We start from the raw sequence: 22806 nt of genomic DNA, 5'->3' as shown, positions 1-22806 counted from the left end.
AATTAAAACAAGCTATGAACTCTTTGATTAACACTATACAATTCACTGACTGCACTGACGAATAGGAGACCATATTCGACTTTAGGCCTTTGGTAACTGGTATATTAGAAAAGACATGGACATAAATTTAATTATTTATGTATAATACATCTGATTTGTGGTCGTCTGATGTTTCCAACTATGAAAAGCAAAAAATCAAACCACACTAGTAGGACATGACACTTTTTCCCCATCCCAGAATCTTTATTTTTGACAAACTGATAAGGCCAAAGAGAACATCCCAAAAACGAGGATGTACACAGCCACTCTCCCCCCGTAACAGTTTTTGAGGAAAATAAAGTGGAGTTTTGTGTGTCTCCTCGGGTGTCGCTCCTCTCCTTCATCCTGCCCAGCTTTAGTGCTTCTCTTTTTTTCCCCTTCCTCTCTCAATCGAAGGAGAAGACTTGGAGAGGCCGGCTCGGTCTTAACAAGATTCTTCCAGACTGAATGCACTCAAAATAACGTGAAAGAAAACGTAACCAGGAAACGGGGCTGTGTGTGTGCACAGAGTCCATCTGGAAACGGACGATAGGGAGATGTGAAGCTCTTTAGTTGTTGCAGTGCCGGAGTAGTCAACAGTAACCGGGAAAGATGGCGAGGACACGGGCTCGCATGTTCCTCGTCTTGGCTGTAGTTGGAATTTTCTGTCTCGATGTCTCGGTCAGAGGAGAGCTGCAGGGAGAGCAACAACAGGAGGAGGAGAGGTCCTGCCAGGGCGCCTTCGACCTCTATTTTGTTCTGGACAAGTGAGTCTCGGATATTATTTATTGCTTTGTTAATTTCTGGTCGCTGCGCATTGCCATGCAACCGTGTAGTTGTTTGGAAACGCGGAGCGCGTCAGTCGGACCTCCTGATGTAACGGAATCTGAGAAAAGCGAGTGAGCGTGTAAAGTCGAAAAAATACCCAGAGTCTTCATTTTAATCAAACTGGCTTTTGCACCAAATCACAAGATTGAATCTTAAATCTGTGCAACGCAATGACTTCACTTAAAGAAACATACCTAAAATCATTTTAACTTGCTGTTTTGTGTCTTCGGGACATGCAAGTAATCAGATTGAAATTTAAGTTGGAAGTATATTCTTGACATCGGGGCATGCTTTTCTTTTTAGTTCGGTTTAAAGTGGTGAGACAAAAAGACCAAGCTTTACCGAGGGGATGTGGGCAGGGCGAGCAGGATGGATAGAGTTTCAGGCTGATGACGCCTGCGGACACAGCTGCTGCAGCTGCCCCATAGCGGTGCTATATGGGCCGGTTATCACTTTAAGCATCGGCTCCATCAAAATAAAGAGAAGAAGCATCAACTAATGGCTTCCTGTCACGACTAGAGTGGGGTTTTGCACTGAAAGCAAACACAACAAAAACATTGTTTCTAATACACCTTTTACACTGGATGTTGGCTCAGCTGATCGTTATATTACTGCTTGATAAACGGTTTCTTAATGCATTTTAGTTAAATGCACAGCTTTGGTGTAAGTTATGAAACATCTTGCATAAGGCGCATCCTCCAGCTGATCTTCTTTGTCATTGCCTGGCTCTTATCATCCACCAGGATGATCATTCAGTCATTTTTTTCTCTGTTTTGTTAAAATTCCACTTTGAACGTTTGCTGCAAAAACTTTGCTGTTTAAAGTAAAGTGGTACTCCTGCATCTTTAGAGAGGTCTTAGAGAAATCCTAAAATGTCCCTGTTTCTCTTCCCAAGTATTTCCTCCTCCTTCTTTTTTCAACTCATAGTTGTCTGGTGGGTGGACAGGAAATGAAGTTTGAGACAGTGGGAATGTCAAACAAAGGTCCCCAGTCTGAATTTAATCCATTACCCTATTACTGACATCAGTACTGTTAGAATAACACCAGGACTCTCTTTAAATATCTTTATCATTATGAAATTCTACAGACTCTTAGTGACTCAAAGCATTTTTTCAGGCCGCATGGTCACTGTGGATGCTTCTGCCACTGTTCTGGCATGTGTAAGCCTGATGATTTTACCCTGCGCTCCAGCTCATGTCGTTTCAGACATTGTAATTGGCATGTTTCTGTTATTTTGGCATGAGCGGCAAGGTGAGATTTATGCACATGGTCACAGACAAGCAAGTCTAAACATGCAACGTAGACGGATACAAGGAGAGAGAATGACAACAAAGCCATAAGGTATGGTTGGATTTGTGACGTCCCTGTGTAAAAGAATAACAGGTTAGAATTTCAGTGGAATAATTATGTTCTCGACAGACGGAGTGATGTGATTTTGCGGTGAAGCAGCTAAACAATGTGGTATATAACATTTGAAAATATGCTGAGGTAATGGTTAAAAAAAAAAATTCTTTATGTCCTCGGCTGACCCGTGTGCACCACCGCCACCTATGAGCTGCGAGGTGGACGAGCTGAGTGACATTTTACTTTGGTCTCGACATATTTGATGATCTTTTTAATGTTCACGGCAACATCTGTCAGCCCCTCTCTTCTCTCTTTACCCTTTGCTTCAAAAAGTTTAGGAGGAGCCTGGGGAGCACGGCATGTCACGCATGGCTAAACCTCTGATACGCCCCTTTTCTTTTTTTGACTGTCTAGCAAGCTCCAGCAGGCCTTCAGGAAGCTGTTGATCTTTCTCCTGAGATAGCACTGATTTCTTGGCTGATATCAAATGCGACACAATGACTAATATTTAAGAAAGAATAGGGCAAAATCATCTCTAAATTGGACTTCACCTTATCAATACTCATCTTGTTTGCAGGTTTTGCTTTTGCTACACTCTCCAGTAGGTTATGAGACATGCTAAGGGGAGACTGTGTGCACGCTCCACTGTAGCATCTCAGTATACACAGAATAAACATTAGAAAAACGACCATCAGCTTCCTACATTCCTGCTCTCCGTGTCTGAGCCGCACCGAATACCATGCTGCATTTTTTTCGGACTATCTGGTTGCCCACAAATGGAATAATAGGTGTTGTGTTTTATGGCTGGGCTCTGAACAGAGTTTTGTGCTGACCGATCCAAGTGCTTTGGATTGGTTTTGGAAAAGGGGACTGTGCATCTCACAGTTTAGGAATGCAGGTAGAAGACTCAAGGGTAATTACTAAAATTGTAGAAAGATTGCTTTAATTTTCAGCAGAAGAGACGACTTTGAATGCGTTGTGCTTTTTCTGTGGATGGAGAATTGTCTGTCTCAACAATATGTTTTCAAACAAAATGTCAGAAACTGCTTTTTAAAAAATCTACTATATATAAATGTCCTAAAAGGATTTGGGGAAACCTGGCAGATATTTTCATTATCACGAAGAAAAAAGGACAACTGACAAACCAGAAGTTCTGTATATGGAAAAGGACTGGTAACAAAAATGAGGCCCAATCATCCTCTCATTGGTTGTAGTTTGCAATGTTAATGTTACCTAACAAGAGAACCCTTTGATTTAGTCTCAGTTTAATGAGCAGTACATGAAACACAGTTTTTACTTTTGGCAGTGTGTCACATAACTTCCTATCCTGCGCACTGGACTAAAACCTCTTTTGTGTATTTGTAACAAAGAGCACCCTGCTTCCTCATGAAGCATATCTTCATATCTTTAGCCTGTAAAATAAACCCACTGGCCCCATATGAGGACACACTTTTTCTTAATATAATGAAATAATGACTTCCTGTTCAAAGATTAAGTTTAGGTTTCATACTTAATCAGGTAAGGTCAAGTAAACCCAGACAGCTCCCAAATAGGAGCTCTGCACCAAGAAAGGATTAAGATGGGGTTTTTTTTACTAGTAAACTTTTGTATCAGGGACTTTTTTATGCCTTTACTTCTTGGGAAAGGGAAAAGTGGAGGAGGCAGTTCTGGGGAAAATAAAAGATTCAAAAGAGCTGTCGTAAATTTGACCAGCTCAGACTTTCACTTTGCTCATGACCCTGTTATGTGTACACACGGATGCCTGACCTTTGCAGAGTTTTGGTTTACAACCTGTTTGATGTTGCATCCTTCACACACACACACTCACACTTTTACCCCCTGCTGAGTGTCACTTCTGGGTCCCTCTGTTGTTCATGTCGCAGCCTTTTTACTCCGTGCATCCCCAACCTGTTGTTTGGCTGGCTGCACTCAGTGGGACCATCTGTTCCCCCTCACAGTCAAACACACACACTTGCACTCTTCCACATACACATGCATGTCCACTATACACACACAGGCCAGCTGCCTGCTTCGTGGTCCCTGCTAGAGGCAGACTGCTACATCTGTCCCTGTCTAACCTCAACCCTCTGGCCCAGCAGCAATTAGCCCCCATTAGCAGCCCCATGGGACTCGATTTCATTAAGGACACTGTCATGTACGCAGCAGCATGTAGCGGGCTAATCAGCAGCACACAGCCGACAGGTTACAGTCCAAAGCAAGGGAATGTGATTAAGTGACCAGAAGACGGTCTTCTCTGTGTAAGAAATAAACTGCTGTTCCTTAAAAAATCATTAAACCCTTAGTATTTGTAGGCACACTACCTCTAAATCACTGCATGAAAATAAACCTCAGTTTATTAACCTCAAATTCAGCTTTTCTCTTTTCCTTCTTTTTGATCTAGGTGGAATAATATGCTACAGCATCACATCACACAAGTCCGTGTTTGTGGTATTTTTCAGGTCTGGGAGCGTAAAGCATCATTGGATAGAGATCTACTCCTTTGTGGAGCAGCTGGCAGAAAAGTTTATTAGGTACCAGCAGGATTTAGTCACTGATGTGTTTTTAGTATTTTGTTTTCTCCTTTCGTCCATGTTAACGCAAAAGCACTTTGTGTTCCCAGCCCTATGTTGAGAATGTCCTTCATAGTCTTCTCAACACAAGGAAAAATCATCATGAAACTGACCGAGAACAGGTAAACTCTACACATCAGTAACTGACTAATCCCTTATGTTACGTCTGTATCTGCGTACAAGTACTGTACAAAAATGCTATCTTTACTCATCTTTGTCTGTTAAACTGGTCTTGTGACCCTTCAAGATCAACAGAACAGATATTGCATAATTGCTAACAGATTTTATGCAGCTTCATGCAACCTTACGAATACAAAAAGTGAGACTATCTTTGGTTAAAACTTAAGCTAAAACGTTACTTTCCAACTCAGTTGAATCTTTCCTATTCCGTTTACTCCATGTCTTTTCTTAAAAGCGACATCCTTTCAGGATGTTTTATAAGGCTGTTTGTTTATTCTTCAGGGAGGACATCACTGGAGGCTTAATGGCTCTGAGGAAGGTTATCCCTGGTGGAGACACGTATATGAACTTAGGCCTGGAGATGGTAAGGCTGGGTTTAAATCACACTATCTGAGTCTTCATAAACCTTCCAGAAAATACCCACTGAGCATTAATTGTGCCTGGCAGCTGGAACCAAGAGCAATTAGATAAGTATGAGGTGTGTCTCAAACCATGAATTACTTGCTCCTTCCTGAAAGTGCCGAGCTAAGTATTTAAGAGAGGCATTCTTAAAGAAATTACTCTTTTATTAATTTTTTTTCTTTTGTGAAAACAGGAATGTGTTTTTTTTTTAAGCAAAACATTTAAAGACATTCACCCATCTTTGCCAGAGCACAGTGTGCAAAGTGCGATCTGTGGCTTGACTCTACCTCAGTATCAAGGTGTTAGACTGTATGATCACCGGCTGTAACTCTTCTATGATCTGTAACTGAGAGTTTCGGTTGTTGTTGAACTTACGGTTGAATTCCTTTCTTTTTAAATGTAGGCTAATGCACAGATCTATAAAGAGAAACAAGGTAAGCTTCAACCCAAAAGCTTCATACATTGCAGTGCAAAGTTTCAGAGAACGTGAAAGTTGTGCGTTCTGCAGGGACTGCCAGCGTCATCATCGCCTTAACTGACGGAGAGCTGAATGAGTGGCAGTTTGACACAGCACAGAGAGAGGTGAGACGTGCTGTAAAGTAGAAACGTTTTGGAGCCAGTCGAGAAAATATTGCGGCCGGGCTGAGGACCGTTACTGTAGGCTGCGTGCCTGTTAGCTGTTTGTTAACTTTATGTTATTAGTGCTGTTCTTCTTTGGTGGCCCTTATTATGGTTTTCATATTTTAAACCACTTTAATATTTTGCCAGCTTTGATTGGTGCATCTGCCATTTGGAGGCAAAAGACCTGCCCTCTTGGCTGCGCCATGGTCATTTTTACTTTTATTACAAATACAGATGATAAATACTGCTAAAGTTATTTAGAAATGATTAATAATCAGGATGCGTAAAAGTTAATGCCCCTTTTTTGGAGAATGCATCATGTTGTGAAACACCAGTTTTTTCATTTTTGCTGTGTGAACTGAGAAAATGGTGGTTTTGGGGAGATTTTAGTGGCTCCACGAGACCACAAGAATCTCTTTGCAATTGTTCTTTCTTTTTGTTTGCAGGCACAGAGGGCCAGATCTATGGGAGCTATTGTTTATTGTGTAGGAGTCAAAGAATTCAACCAGACCCAGGTACGATCTACTGACAGATATCAGAAATATTCCAAATACATAAAAATCCAAATATCTTATTTTGTCTGTGTGTCTGTATGCTTTTCTAGCTTGCAACTATTGCAGACACAGTGGAACATGTGTTTCCTGTATGGGGAGGCTTCCAAGCCCTCAGGGGAATCATTGACTCAGTATGGCACACACATACCACATGTATACCATATAAACACTCACACACATACAAAAGAGAGCCATAAAAATCATATTACATCATATTAAATTACTGAGGTATCACATAACTATTTTTTTTTTGTTTCCATCCCCTCTCTCTCAGATCATTAAGAAGTCCTGCATTGAGATTCTGGCAGCAGAGCCGTCCAGTGTGTGTGCAGGAGGTAAGAGGTGTGAGGAGCGGGGGTTTTCCCTTTCTAGTTCACAGAGTGGGCAGTCACGGTGTGCGATTGTTTCAGATGACAGTCATCCAAAGCCTCTGGAGTGAAACATGAGGTTGAGTAATCGCATGGATGCTTATGACCGCAGAGTGACAGAGAGCGTATTGTCATTCACGGCCGGGGGAAATTAGCATGGCCGCTTCAGCACAGCATGGGTGCAAAAAAAAAAAGAGGAGGAGGGGTCTGCGGGTGTTGGTCAGAGGAATTAGCCATGAATCTTCAAGCATGGCTGCATCTCTGGCCTAGTTTGCCACATCGTATATGCTAAATAGCCATTTGGGTTGGTTTAAACCCTGTCCTCTCCCTCACTTCCTCTGCCCAGCACTTCTGCTCCTAGACAGCAGTTTAAGGAAGTAGGAGGCAAGAGATGAAGCATTAAGAGAGAGCCTTTATGGGTAGCCAGCAGGATGGATGAGCTTTGACATGACCTTATTAGGACTCACTTAAGGGAGTGCATTTGCAGCCCTGCTACCAGGACAACCAATGGAGATTAACATCCATTATGAGATATGAAGGACGGGAGAGGATGTGGAGAGAGGAGATGAGAGAAGATTCATGTTGCCGTAAAAGGACAAAAGGAGAAGCTGTTCTCACATGATAATTACAGTTTCTGTTAGTGCGCAAGAGACTTTGTGTCACTCGACGTGTGCCCAAATATCCTTCAGCAGCCTCATTTATTATTCGATTGATGAGCAGCCTAATGGTCAGTGAACTAAGAAAGCAGGGACCCGCTTTAACCAAGGCCTTACTCTGGCCTAATTAATTAAATTGTAATATGCTCAAATGCTTATAGTGCGCTTTGTCTGCCTTTGTTGTGATTTGTGCACATATACAATGGAAATCAGACATCCGGTGCTTTCACATTATACCAGAAAAGGATTTAGATTGTGGAGAAATCACCAGCCCTCCTGCCCCAAACTCTTATAAAGTAAAGCAGTTTTTATCATTTAGCTATGTGATTTAATTTGAACAGCAAGGCCATGCATTGAAGCGTGAATACATACTGACACCCCACATTTATATTGTGACAGTCTCTTTCACTGTTATTTTTCTTGGCCCGCGTGTAGTCACATAGCATATCGTACACGCTTTACCCCAACACACACATTTAAATGGTCTTTAGTCTGCTAGCGCACACGCATCTCCCGGCACGTGTGTAAACACGTCCCTCACATTGATGTGAAGTGACCAGATCGAGCTGCCTGCAAACAGGCCATCAGACCAGACAGTGAACGTTGGGCCACACTATAAGACATGACAGCACTGATTCCCAGCGCGCACACACAAGCACACGTTGAGGACAGTGAGAGTACGGCCTTCGATCTAACATGACAGGAGAGATAGCTGCTTTCATTAACGTCTGACCCTTTTCTACCCGCCGTGCCTTCCTCCTTTGCCCCTCCCTGTCCTTCACTGTCCTTTTGCACTAACGTGATTGAAGAGGCACTGTTGGGACAAGCTGTACCCCCTTTTCTCCGCACACTCAGTGCCCATGCGTATTCGTATGTATAATCACATATTCGTACAAAACAAAATCCCTGCCAGCCATTCAGGTGTGGATGTAAATGGACACGTTGCCATGCAGGAAAAGCAGAGAGCAGACAGGAGAGGGCAGCAGCATATGTGTCGGACATGGTGGTGGGGCACCACCAGTCCTCATCCACCATGTGTCTGACAGGAGTGACCTTTTAACACATCAAGCCTGGTGTGTGTGTATAATAGATTTTGTGACTGAGACATTTCTCGCTAAGAAAACACTGCTGTTTTCAATCAGTCAGATAATGACAATTGAAAATATCTATTTTTAAATAAGGTTAGGAAATATTATAGACTTCTCACATTTTTTGGATAAATGAGGTCCTGATTTGTTCCTATGTTGTTTTGGGGGGGGTTTTCTTTACTTTTCTATACTTCTACATGCCCATGAACAAAGCAAAATCTATCCCTTTCATTGGAGTATATTTAGCATCAGATTGTGGGTTTTTGTGTGTGAGCTATGCCATGGTGTAGCTTGCTTGGTCTGACTGCAAACCACATAGACCACAACTTATATTATATTATATTATATTATATTATATTATATTATATTATATTATATTATATTATATTATATTATATTATATTATATCACCACTACTTTCTTATATATGAGGTGATTGGTTCAGGTTTTGGTCAGTGAACTGGGTTTTGCCTACTGTAATGTCACAGGGTCTTTGATTTGCTGTATAAAGTTTCTTAAATAAAACCAAAGTGAAGATAAACTGAATCTGTCAATAAGCACATACACAGCTGTATGAGGTCAGCAAGGAGTTTGGTGCAGTTTTTGTAGTGTCTTTAAACAAATGCATTATAATATGCTTGTGCGAGTATAATTCTAATTTCCATTGTTGATGTAAATCGTGGATTGTCTGCAGACTTCAATCTGCACTCAGCATTTTTGCAGAATCTGTAAACACATAAACATCTGGTGTTTCTTTGCTTTTCAATTGTCTTCTCAGCTCTTTCTCTTTCTTTGTATCTGTATTCATGGATTTCATGGCAGCTTGTCTGACCTTTAAAGAAATACTGTCACATATACACCCCGCAACCTGTGATGTTTTTATCCAGTGATCTTCACGCTGGTGCTTTAAATGTTAAAGATGTGGCTGGCAAATGTTCCCTTCGATTAGCCAGGATACTGCTAGGGGAAACCTCAGTTCACTTGTGTGCACACTTTCATTCATGCATACACTGAACACATGCCAATGCCTGCACATTCCACGGAGAAGCAGAATTACAGCACACGCACAGATCTGCACACAGGCACACACAAGAGCTAACGCCGTGTGGTAGTGCCATAGGTAAGGTCAGACCTACTTTGACAGTACTGTGCTGTTGTCAGCCCAGCAGGCATGTTTTTAAGCAAGTGTTTTTTTTCCCCGCTCTTTAACATATGCTGGGAAGCAGCCACATAGACACTCCAGCATATGCTGGCAAGCCTCTGTCAGTGCACTTTAACAGTGCCTAGGGGAAATTAAAGGTCAAAAGACACACACACACATTCGCACACACCTCCTGGCTATTGCACAGTCTGAGATATTTCTGAATAGCAACACTTTTAGCATTAGCACCACTGGAGCATATTATGGCCTTTCCACACATACACGCACAAGCACACAGATATAAACAAGCAGTAATGAGGCATGCACAAGTTCTCACTGCTCAAGTTGAGCCCGACAGAGCAAGGGACTGGCTGTCTGGCCCACAATGACTGCATACTTTTTCTGCAGTAATTTGATCTTTTGCAACTCTTGTGCAGCTAAAAAAAATATATGCATTACCATTGTTTCTCATAAGTGGTTGTATAACTAATCATTCCTGATGTCTGGACCCATTTTTTCTCTCAGAGAGTTTCCAGGTGGTTGTGAGAGGTAATGGCTTTCTCCATGCAAGAAACATCAACCAGGTCCTCTGCAGCTTCAAATTAAATGACACACATACTGTGGGTAAGTTCTGCAGGTGTACACAAGAACACTATAATAAATAGTATGCATCCTTTTCTCCTGCTTGCCATTAAGCAGGACCCTGTTCCCAGATTGAATCTTTTATTAGAATAGTTCAGATGTGGCAGATGTCCCATCTTCTGTCTTCCTTCTTGGATCACTCTGAGCTGCTCCCAGTGCTGTTGCTATTTTTTATCACTAAAAAACCCTATTTACATCTCTTGCAATTGTGCACTGGTGATGCTTGCACAATGGTTATTTCTTCATAATTTTATTTCTGGGGAAAAGTCATAAGAAGACATATCTGGAAAGAAGGGTAGGTATTTTGCATTTCAAGGTTGCACTTGTCAAAAAATTCCTGCATTTTCAGTTTGGCACACACTGCCACACAATGGCAGGTCAGGTTTGTTTCCACTGAATGTTCTCCCTTAGAGTCCTCGGGACATTGTAACAGAAAGTTGGACTCTGTGGGGTTAAATTCAAAACCCTATAGATGTTGCATGAGTACACTAACCTGGTGCGCCCCATTTGGGCTTTTTCCACTGAAAATGAGGGTCATAACCAGAGATGGGCAGTTACTGTAATCCGATTACTTTTTTCAAGTAACGAGTAAAGTAAGGGATTACTATTGCAAAAACGGTAATTAGATTACTGTTACTTTCCCGTAAGCACGCTGCGTTACTAAAACCGTGATTTTCTTGCGAAAGTGTCTCATGACAATGACGTAAGCGAGTGCGACGTTCGTGGCAACAGCTGTGTGCAGATCAACAATGGATAATATATCGAGTGCAGGAGAGTATGAGCGTGCAGCGTTTAAAGCGTGGAAGTACTGACCTTACTTTGAGTTTGATTCCATAAAAAGTGACAAAAACATTAGTGTTCGTTGTGCGTGGGAAGAAAACTTCTTTTTACAGCAAAAAAAAAAGTGCGCAACGACATAATGGGAAATTCACAGAAACTCGCGGATTCTTCAACTGACCGCTGCGGCACACCTGCACCAGGGCAAACCTCCGCCTACCCTACTCCTGCTTTACAGGTGAAAATAGAGCAACAGGACCGCTGGGTCTTTGATTTAATTTATTTTCTGCTGTGTTTCACTTGCATCTATTTGAAAGAGTGAGTGTAAACACAAAAAATATTTTATTTTATGTGCTGGAATGTGCAGAAAATAGGTTTAAATGTTAAACAAATTTCTTCCAGTCAAAGAATGTTGCATATAATTTAACTTCTGCTTGATGCATAAAGTTAAAAGATTAAAACTAATAGCAATTTCACTAGAAACACTCAATAATTACACAAGGAAACAACACTGAAGCAAGAAAAAAAATCTGATTTATGGTAAATATGGTGTGGTTTATTTGCTTATTTATTTAAATTTTTTACATGGCAGATAATTATCTGATAACCAGAAACCCTTTAAGAGGACTTTATCTCAAACCAAACACAAAGGGCATGAACCCCTGCAGTAGGATGAACCCATCCATAATATAATGGTTCCACCCAGAATCCTCTCTGAGGATTAATGCCAGATGCTTTTCATTTTCTAAGATAAAATTCAAGTTCTACTGAGAACTAATTTTCCACCCTAATAGTTTCAGCTGTAACCCATCCAGTGAGCTCTGAAATTGCCATTTTATAACATTCTTGTGGTTCTATTTTAAGGATGGGCCAAAACATGCTTAAATGCCAAGTATTGTGTATTGGGCATGATTTTTGGCATGATTGAAAGAAAAACTTATAAGTATCAGAAGCAAAAAAAAAAAAAAATTGTTTTTAAGAAGTGTGATTTTTGCTTTTCCCCATGTAGATGAGAGACCAGCTGGAATAGAGGACACCTTTCTGCTGTGCCCTGCTCCTGTGGTAAAGGAAGTGGGGAAGTAAGTAGCACATCTCAGATCTTGTTTTTCCACCCTTATTTACCTCAGATTGTTTCTCAGCTGTGGCTCCAGTCTCTGAACTATCCCCGTACAGCTGTAATGCGGACATTTGCCAGCTGCTCTCAAGTTTGTTGTGGACACAGAAGACTGCTGTCCTTGAACGAATTAGGGCCAAAGTCATTGTGTGTCTGTGATCAATCAATGTTTGTCACAGCTAACGAAGCCAGACACCAATCACAAGGGGACAACAGGAGTAGAGCCCAGGAACATGACTTAATGAGAGCCTGCTCGAGAGAACCTCACAACTCCGGTGTGTTTGTGTGTGATGCTCCTAATCTCTGTCTGGCACTTTGGCAGAGACAAAGTGTGAGTGGAGTCAGCGGGGCAGTGTAAAGTTTCCTCTGAGGGATTCCAGCTTTGCCCTTGGTAATTCAGAGCACAATTTCCTTGCGGGGCAGACAGAGAGATACTGTGGGTTGAGTTTGGAGAGGATAAAGGCCCAGCAGCCCTTCCATCCTCTCTGCCTGCAGTCTTGTGCATAATTATACACTCAGGCCTGTGGCCTCAGACACCTCCCAGTCATCATCTGTCTTGTTTCTGTCACTCAGATTTTTAGCATGATTTGAGCTTTTCTTATCCGCCAGTGAAAAGTACTGCTTTGATGGGGAACCACTGCTCAGAGATAAGGAGGAAATATTTTTTCTCCAAAGAACTCACGAAACTGACAGACCAAACTATTTTTTTAATACTGAACATTAAAAGTAGTATATTACTGGCATATAACTGTTTAGGGTTTGACATAATGACAGAATGTAAAAGACATATGGAGCAAACTGTAAAGTCCAGCAAACACCCTGTACGTGTCTCTGCTTTAGTGTCTGATCTTTGTTGCTGGTGTGCTGTTGTAGCAGGTGGAGCTACTCCTCCTGAGAGCAGATCGAAACAGGCAGCATCATTACACTCTGCAGTGATGCCTGAAGGAGGCGTCCTTCCATGTAACAGAGGAGAGAAGAGTCGATACTGCCTAAAACCCTGAGTGCTACTAAAGAGCAAGTCAGCTGTGGTGGCTGAAGGGTCCAGAGAGAAGGCCAACAGCTGGCTGATGAGTTCATTGCAACAGAAGTGGAAATGTAGAGTGAGGCGAGCGTGACACTGTTCAGGTTGGACAGGTGTTATACACTTTTATATACTTTTTTCTTCTCTCCTATTGGACTGTTTTAGCATTCTTAACATGATCATAATGCTTATCACAAAGGTTTTCAGTTTCACAGAACATTTTTTCAAACATCTCATTAAAAAAAAAGTAAAAGGGAAAAAAACATTGAACTGAAATCAGGCAGCATGGTGATGCACTGTAGACACTTTTGCCTCAGCAAGAAGGTCCTGAGTTGAGAGTCCTGGGCGGGGCCTTTCTGTGAGGAGTTTGCATGTTCTCCCCGAGTTCTCTCCGGGTACTCCAGCTTCCTCCCACCGTCCAAAGGTTACGTTAGGTTAATGGGTGATTCTAAATGGCCCATAGGTGTGAATGAGTGTGACTGGCTGTCTGTCTCTCTGTGTTAGCCCTGTGTCAGATTGGCAACCTGTCCAGGGTGTACTCTGCCTCTTGCCCTATGGTAGCTGGGATAGGCTACCATCCAGGTTATCATCATGGCTATCCCACAACCCTGATCAGGATAAATGGAAGGGAATAGATGGATTTCTTTTAAATCACTTATTAAGGAAAAAAAATTCAGCTTCTTAAACATCAGTAGATATATGTGATTATTATGTTATATGCATGTTATTATCAAATAATAACACACCACAAGCTTAAAAAAAGATTAATGGATTATACTAAAACTATAAAAAAAACATTTTATGCAATTTTATAAACCAGTGATGAAATAAATTTTTCGTTCACATATCTAAAGTTATTACACTTTAGATATGTGAACTGCTTCCTGTTGAGGAATTTTTAGGTCTTCAGCTTTACTTGAGATCTTAGGGACTCCGGCTTCCAGCATCAGCGAGGGTCTCCACCAAAAGCCCCTCACTCTCCTCCTGTCTCACCCAAGTCGCACTGTCGGTTAGAATGAAGGCACTGGCGGTCCTGTCACACAAATCTGTGTTGACTGGGAACCTTCCGGATGCAGCTCCCCCTCCTGAGCGCACACACAAAGACACACACATATGTGGGGCAAAGACATATATAGTGGGCAGATTGATGATTGATAGGGGCTGAGATCTCTCTGTCAGCGTGGAGCTGATAGCACCCTGTCCCTTGCCTGAAAGGAGGGCTGACCACAGGATGGGGAAGGAAAGACAGAAAAAGGAGAGAAGACGCAGAAGAAAAGATTAGTGGCACCTGCACTGCCAATTTTCTATTCCCAAGTCAGTGTCAGCATGAGTTATGAGACGAGCTACAGTGGCGTGGAGCGCTGAGGGGATGTGGATGAGGAAAGGCTTTCCTTCTCCCATCCCCCGCCTCTGTTTCATCTTCCCAGCCATCCCACCACCCTGCAATGACCTCCGCCTTCCCGCCCCCTCCTCAAACTTAACCCAAAGCTCAATACCCCCCTTGTCTGTGTCGCCCTAAACCATTAGACCAAGCACAAGAAGTCTTTCTCCATTCTTCTTCTACACTCCAGCAGTCTGCTCTTTAACCCCCTGCCAGCGTATGTGGCTCAAATGTCTTGGCCTTTGTTTTATTTTATTTACAGTTTCATTTCCATCCATTCTATCCTGTTATCTTCCCATCTAAAATGATTTGCTTTTTCCCACCCTTCCTGTACTTGAGTAGTTACAGCTACGCATATCGGTGCTGAATGCTGTACAATTAGAAGTCATTTTAGCTGTCTGTGGTTTCCACATCAGAGGTCTGCGTCCAGTCCAAGCAGAAGAGATTCCTCCCGTGGGTGGAGACCTCGCTGACCTCTTCGAACGCTTTTAGCTCTGCGTTTTTGTCAGCATATTTTCGTGTGCTTATAATGGAGCAAGTATGGACAAAGCAAGAAAGTATTTGGCACCTGGTTAAACTTTTACAGTAGCTTGAAGCTACGCTGTGAATGTGTTCATACAAGCAGATGTGATATGTCAGCACTTCTGTGTTAGATGACCAGCAGCCGGCTTGTGTTGTTTTTTGTATTTCTTTAGAGTGATCTACCTGCAGGTGAGCATGAACGAAGGCCTCTCCTATATCACCAGCTCTGTTCACATCACTACTACTGAATGTGTAAGTAGATCCAGTGTAGCTTACACTACAGCTTCACAACATTAGATGGTAATATTTCTCTCTGGCATGCTGCCTTTTTTTTCTTTTGAAAAAACTTTCTTTCATCTGTCTTATTTCTCTTTTGGCTCTTTTATCTTCATCTCTCCTTTCCCTCTGAATTCTCCTCTGTTGCGTCTGTCATCAGAGGAGGCTGTGAGTACTTTTGCTTTTCACTTTCCCTTTGTTTTCACTTCACTTGTGTTTTATTCCTGTTTAACCGTTATCCCGTCCATCTGCATTTGCGCAGTTTGACGGCACCATCGTGTTGATATCCTTGCTCGTGGTATTCCTGCTGTTGGCTCTGCTGCTGATGTGGTGGTTCTGGCCTCTCTGCTGCACTGTGGTAAGTTTGACAGACCAAATGACCTCGTTTTTCAGGAAAACAACTACACTGTTTTTTTGTTTACACTATATTATTAATTTATTTTTCTCTGCTTCAGGTGATCAAAGAGCCTCCACCACCTCCTCCTCCAGAGCCTGTAAGTCACCTGTCACATGAACCTGTCGCAATCTTTCCCCTTTCTTTCATTCTATTCAAAGATTTGCATAAGAATTCAGGACTACTGCAATGTTTCTTATTTTTGCAGTTAATATAGTAAAGTAATAGTAATAACAGTGTTTAAGCATATGAGCTGTATCCTCATTGAGGCTTCGCTAACAGGAGTCAGATGATGATGATGGTTTACCCAAGAAAAAGTGGCCCACAGTGGATGCTTCATATTATGGAGGAAGAGGAGTAGGTGGCATCAAGCGCATGGAGGTACACTCACTCACTCTCAACTTTCAGAATTTGCAAAAGGCAAACGGACGAATTTTTTTTTTTAAAAATTTCTTACTTACTTAAGGTGCGATGGGGGGAGAAAGGATCCACAGAGGAAGGTGCGAAGCTGGACAAACCTAAAAATGCTGTTGTGAAGATGCCGGAGCAGGAATTTGAACCCTATGAGCCCAAGCCCCGAAAGCCTCCCCGTCGACCCCCACAACAGAGGAGGTGGTACACCCCCATTCAGGTAAGTTTATCATATGAATGCTCTTTAAATGTTCCGTTTATGTTTGTAGCTTACTTTATCCAACCGCAGGAGAGGAAGTCAGCTATATTTATCTTTATATAAAGCTGAAAAATTTACAGCACCTAACCTAAATAAAAATCATATGACAAACAATCAAAACATAATAATAATAATTGATCATATATTTCAGGATCTAGTAAAGCAAATGATATACAGATAAACAGGTACATTAACCCTTTCAAGAGCTGGACAAGCAAATAATTGCCAGAAAATTAAAATTGTTTTTTTTAAATAGAGCATTTATTGAACCATCTGACACATTTTAAAGCTTAATTAAATATTAATTTGCAGTTTTAATTTATTTATCACATTTACTACATTATCTATTTCTTTTGCAATTTATTGCAATTTATGTAAGTTTTCAGGAGGAAAAAAAATCACACTGATGATGTTCTCAAAAACTCACAAAAACTCATATATTAAATATGGCACACGAGACATTAAGGTATTATGGTCCTTTTCAAAAAATCATATATTATTTGGCATTATAATCAGTCTCATTCTCTGTCTGTGGACCTTGGCAGAACACACTAAAAAATTTTTATTTAGATTAACTTTTTTGTTTTAAATCACTCTCATTTATATATGACATTTGTTTCATTATAAATCCTCCATTTTTAATTCACTTTCCTGACTCCCCAGGGGAAACTAGACGCTATCTGGGCTCTGTTCAGGAGAGGCTATGACCAGGTATCTCTGATGAGACCGCAGCCTGGAGACGAGGTGAGCCTGCTTCTACCTACAGTCAAGTTACATTTTCATCCGTTTCTGCAATTTAAGAAACCACAAAGATGCACAACGGCTGACACAAACTATAATTTGCTGATTACGAGTAATTTAGGGGGCTTGCCTTCTAAACAGCGGGTTTTCTGTCTTTCCGTAGAGCATCTGCATCCTTCTTTTGTCTGCCACGCTGCATAACGACACCATAAAGACATAGGAAAATCTTTAACGCAGCACCCCAGTTCTCAGCACGCACACCCACACAAACACATGTGGAAAAACATTCACAGGGGAAATAGTGAGGTACAGACAGGACTCTCTTTGTCAAAGCTGCAATTGTTCACACACAAGGCGTACTGTGCTATTATGTACTTTTCCCTCTGACTCCCAGAAAATGACATGGTTTCTGTTGAGGTTTCAAATAGCATGTTTCACCATCACTGTTTACTGTTAAGTCATGATTATAGTAAACAAATATATACAAATTGTGTCATTCTTTGTTTTAAGTGCTATGTTTTATGAGAAAAACCAAAAAAAAATAATTGAATGTGCTATTACTGGACATTACTGCCACTGCTGAAAAGTCCTGAATCATGACATCACTACGTTTCCTGCAACTGAGTGTGACAGATCGAGACAGAGAGCAGAGCGGTCCCTCTTATCTAACCTTGACCCCCGCGTCTGGCATCTCGTAACCCCCAAAGACATGTTTTCCTCATCACACTGGTTGTCATGGTGAAACATCTGCTCCGTTGTAAATGGTGTCATTGTCGCTTCTCATAGCTGTGGTCTCATCACTGTAAAATTTATCGATTTGTGCTCTTCAATGACATGATTCATCTTTACTGTGCAACAGTGCGAGTGTGTGTCTGCTCGCGTCTGTAAAAGTGGTCGCCACCGCTGGTTTTATCTTTTCTTTCCATCCTACACATCTTTTTTTTTCACTGCGCAGAACAGTTCATCTCTGTCATGGCAGAAGTTTCTCGAGTCTTTGTTAGACACTTTCTGTGGGGCTGCGGTTCACAGACACTCAACAATAACCCCCACCCACCTCCTTTCACGCGCCATTAACTGAGAAAAATAAAAAAACGCTACTTCTCACATGGAAAAAAACGAGGGGATTCACTTTTGCTGCAGAGGAGGAGAGAATGTTTAGAATAGGTGCTGATAGCCATATCAGACATGAAAGACGACAGTGATTGCTCATCGCTGATAAAGCCAGGCTTGGATATTCCACACAGGAAAAACAACAAGCATCTCTTCAAAACCCAGAAACCTCAGCACAGCTGGTTATTAAGAAGCCCCAGTGTGGTGGCAAAAAGTACAGCAGTAGATAGCATTAACTATCACACCTCTCAGTCCAGCTTGTTAACCAGCAGCTCAGGAGGTGCTTGTCCTGCTTTCTCCCCACATTACTCCTACTTCACTGCCTCTGCAAACAGCCATCAGCGGCCTGCCAGTTTCTGCCACGCTCCAAGTTTGCATTTTATCTCTTTTTCTGCCATGTGTGCGTGCATTTCCGTGTATTTGTGTGTGTGTGCGCGCTACTGTAATGTGCATGTCACTTCTCCTAAGCAAGCATCACGCAAACAGATGGGCAGTTGAAAGGCCACGAGCCATATTGTGACAGATGAGATTCCCTTCTTTTGTCCCCGGAGCTGATGGCGCTGATGGCTCTCGTCACACAGTACAGGCCAGACCAGAGGGCGGTCACCAACTCTCTGTTCTCATGAACAGACTGCACAAATGAGCACTTCCTCTTCTAACCCCCTCCCCTTTCTTTTTTTCTTCTCACCACTTTATAGAAAGTATTAGTTTACACAAATTTATAAATGTTACATGAAAAATCAATATAAAGTCTCTTCACATCACAGCAAATCTCCCACAGGCTACTAGGCTGATGCATGGGTCGCATCATTTTCATCCAAATCAAACAATCCAGTAGGAGATCATTCCCACTCAGGATACACTTTACAGTCACTCTTTCCTCTAAAGGGAAAGTGCACAGAAGCAATCTCAGCAAAAATCCTTCTCAAATCATAATAGGGCTCCTCGAACTCCTCAGTGTCAATTCTAGGGTTTGGAGTTCTTCAATAATTTCTCACACATCTGTGTATGTCCACAACAGTGTTTCAGTATCACAGAGTTCATTTGCTCACTGGAAGTCTAAATGCAAATAAACAGTTTTTTATCAGCAGCATCTATTTCAGTGGTATTATGAATAATCAACAGAAAAGGTTGTCAGCTGTTTTCATGGGAACTACTTCTTAGTCCCAGTTTAAGTTGTTTCTGGGAAGGGTAGTTGAGATTAAATGATAGGGCTGTCGGGAAACACTGATCCACAGTAACCAAAAATGTTTGGTAGGTATCATTTAAATGCACTGCTTATCGCCCTTTTATGTTCATTTATGTGGGGGAGGGATCTCAAAATGTGACATTACAGATCTGCTCTGTATCGACCCTAAACTGCCGATGAAGTGTGTTAACTCTCGTGAGTTCGCACACAGCATTTTCCTTATGTGAGTGAATTGCTGTAATGTCATGCGAGGTGACAGGCAGAGCTGTCAGGTCAGATGTGCCTCCGCTCTTCTTTTTCCTGTTTGCTTTACTATAATGGCGGTGTGTGTGTGTGCGTGCGTGCGTGCGTGCGTGCGTGCGTGCGTGCGTGAGAGAAAGAGAGTTCCCCTTGAGCGTACAAAACAATCTGCTTTGTGTGTGTGTCTGTCAGAAGAGTGGTGCAAGCAGGGATGCTGGAGGTGTTTCAGGGCTTTGTTTTTCTCCTGAAAAGGAGTTGAGGCTCAGAAGTAAACAAATGCCAAGAGGGGTGATAAAGTAGGGACAGATATTACACAGTCACAGGGGCAAACGGGAAGAGTGACCATCACAAGTGACTCATTCTTGACCTCTCACATAGCTCTTATGTGTCCATATCACCTTAATTAAGGTTTCTCCACCTCTCTTTCTGTTATTCATGAGCCAGAGGTTTCATTTGAGGCCATATGTTCTGGTGGATGCATGTTTACAGTCTCTCTCTCTCTCTCGCACACAGACACACACATAAACATACTCATATTCATGAGCTTGTGCTCTCATTGTGTCCATATGCTCTCTCTGGTGTTTTGCTGCTGCTCTGCTGCTCACAAACTGGCCTTTTCACAGCAGCCCGGCAACAACACCAAAGCAGTCAGCACCCCCCTCCCACCTGGCCCGCCCCCAATCAATTACATACCCTTCATACACACACACATACAACACAATGACCCTGCAGTTACAAAGCTACCGCTGCTGAGGCCCTCTTAATGGCCCCTGTGTGACTTTAGGGCCTCTCTGTTTAATAAGGTGTTATAATCAGACCACCAAGGGTCTGTGACACAGAGACCTACTCTCCATCCTTCACACACTGACTGAGCAGGACAAGTGAGCATGCATGTGTGTGTCTGCAGAGGGATGCTATGCAGGGGAACAGAGAGGACAATAAGAGAAGCGTTCCATTCTCCCTGACTTGTAAATTATGTTAAAATGCTAAATGGCTTCTGTTAACTATTGTGGTGATATTGAAATCCCTCCTTTACATTCCTTCAAGTCAAGCACATAAGAGACATAAACCACTTTCTGTTCTACGCCAAGAAAGGACTAGTCACTGCTGAGGTTGCAAGAGAAGAGGAGGGGAAACAGAAAAAGCTGCCCTCTGTGTATGTATGTGTGTACTTGCCTGTGCGATAACTCGGCGTCTTTGCTAAAATCACAGCTATTGTAGTGCAGGTGTGGACAGCAGACAGAAGCAGCTTTGTGTGCCCTCCAGGCCCTAAAACACACATCCTTGTGTTAGTAAAGCTGGGAGAAGTCTCACGCAACCCATCTTGGCTGGTGGCTCTTAAAAACTTAGTGCCAGTGCACAGAGATGCACTGTATTTTAATCTGCATTCTGCTTTTAAATGATAATGTGTAGCAGTTGTTGTTGTTTTTTTTTAAACCACCATCTCTCTCCGTTTGTCATGCAGGGCCGCTGTATTCGCTTTCAGCGCGTCAAAGATGGAGAGTCCACCCCAAACAACCGGGCCCCTCCTCGTGCACATTGCTCTCCCTCGGCTCCGCCCGCTCCTCCGGTTGTTGAACAGCAACCTCTGGTGTCTTACTCCGTTCCCCGCACGAAGCCTCCGTCAAGGGGGCCCCGTACCACACCACCCTCATGCACCACACCACCTGCAAGGGCACCCCCATCCATGGTACGACCACCTCCGTGTCCACCCCCAACTCGCACACCCCCGGGTCCACCAGGACCCCCGCCTTCTCGACCCCCACCCAGGCTCTAATGATAAATAGAGAGCCCATGATAAAGAGCTGATAGGTCAGCCGATTCCATTAAAAAAAAAAAAAAAAAACATGTCCTCTCTTCACTCTGATGACTCATAGGCAGCAGAAAGGCTTCAAATCTTACAAGCCAGGAGCTCAAACTTGAAGCTCTGTGCTTTGTTGCTGGACAGCAAAATGTATTTATCTGATTTTAAAATCAGCTACTGACTTTCAAGTTTCTTTTTTTTTTATACAAAAAAAGGGGGTAAACGTTTTAGAAAAAAAAAACAAAAAAAAACAAAACAAGCATGTAGTTAAAGATTAAGTCTGTATGTCCAGTCTTAGATGCAATGGTGAACTAAATGGTTTAGAGTAAGTGCAATCCAGTAAAAAAAGGGGTTTCTTGTGTGTGGCTGAAAGTTGGCTCATGACAGTTTGTGCTGGTAAATACAAAGGGAAAGAATGCTGAGCGAGGGAGTGGTCTGAAATTTAGCATTTTTTATTTTCTGGGTGTCTACAAAAATCACCCCGATTCATCGTTTAACTTTTCAAACAAAAGCTCTTTCTTAAAGTTTAAACGTTCAGTGATCCTATTGAAACTGCAGGGCAGTTACACCGCATTTTATTTATTAGAATACAGGCCCTGTCTGCATATGCTCTCTTTAGTATCAGATACTTTCCTGGGTTTTTTCTTTAAAGGGCAAGGGGCATCTGGGTGGCTTTTAGGAAGTACTGTGGCATGGCATCTGATGTATTTGTCTTCTTATCAACACCACTGAACATTTGTATCTTCAGGGTTCTCTTGTATATCATTTGCATTATTTCATTATTAACAACTTTGAATGTCTGTCTTTAATAAAAATGGTTTTTTTTAAATCTCCTTCCTGCCAGACAATTCTTTCATAGTAATTAAAAGCATGTTATATTTGAAGAATGTTTCTGCACTCGTATTGTAAATCAGCTTCTAGCCTCGCCGGGATCAGTGCAACACGGACCTTATGACACACTTATTAGTTAATTGGCTATTGCCCGGTGCAACATTTGGTGATGTAATGCATTTCTCTTTAAGCAGCTCTTAAACTAATTGCACTTGTGCTGCTCTCCAGACATTAATAAGCTGTCTGTGACATACACCCACAGGCCTCTTTTTTTTTAGATATGCTTTACTAGTACTGGTTTGGATCCCATTTTGCCTTCTGAAC

At 42.1% G+C, this 22806-nt stretch overlaps 1 protein-coding gene across 1 annotated transcript; it reads left to right on the top strand.

Moving 5' to 3' along the window:
* The first annotated feature begins 427 nt into the window (after window positions 1-427).
* antxr1d (ANTXR cell adhesion molecule 1d) lies at window positions 428-22480 on the top strand. Its single transcript, XM_085477791.1, has 18 exons — window positions 428-785; window positions 4650-4721; window positions 4811-4882; window positions 5223-5304; window positions 5746-5776; window positions 5851-5924; window positions 6410-6478; window positions 6568-6648; window positions 6792-6852; window positions 10296-10394; window positions 12199-12268; window positions 15401-15479; window positions 15766-15861; window positions 15959-15997; window positions 16180-16278; window positions 16364-16528; window positions 17231-17311; window positions 21313-22480. Exons 1-18 carry the CDS (start codon window positions 631-633, stop codon window positions 21622-21624), a joined length of 1737 nt encoding a protein of 578 aa, XP_085333917.1. The 5' UTR covers window positions 428-630; the 3' UTR covers window positions 21625-22480.
* Window positions 22481-22806: the final 326 nt, after the last annotated feature.

Source organism: Copadichromis virginalis, linkage group LG13, assembly GCF_057382275.1.
Source record: "Copadichromis virginalis isolate Kocher_CV1m ecotype Utaka linkage group LG13, C_Virginalis_male_GT1.1, whole genome shotgun sequence".
Taxonomy (NCBI): domain Eukaryota; kingdom Metazoa; phylum Chordata; class Actinopteri; order Cichliformes; family Cichlidae; genus Copadichromis; species Copadichromis virginalis.
Note: the sequence above shows the minus strand (reverse complement) of the source record. Positions and strands in the feature narration are given on the sequence as shown.

What these genes read in the sequence shown, in the direction of transcription:
- antxr1d (XM_085477791.1), top strand. Translation starts at nt 631, where the DNA reads ATGGCGAGGACACGGGCTCGCATGTTCCTCGTCTTGGCTGTAGTTGGA. An exon ending in GATCTATAAAGAGAAACAAG is followed by an intron (nt 5,777 to 5,850) that starts GTAAGCTTCAAC and finishes TGCGTTCTGCAG; the next exon opens with GGACTGCCAGCGTCATCATC. An exon ending in TTGACACAGCACAGAGAGAG is followed by an intron (nt 5,925 to 6,409) that starts GTGAGACGTGCT and finishes TTTTGTTTGCAG; the next exon opens with GCACAGAGGGCCAGATCTAT.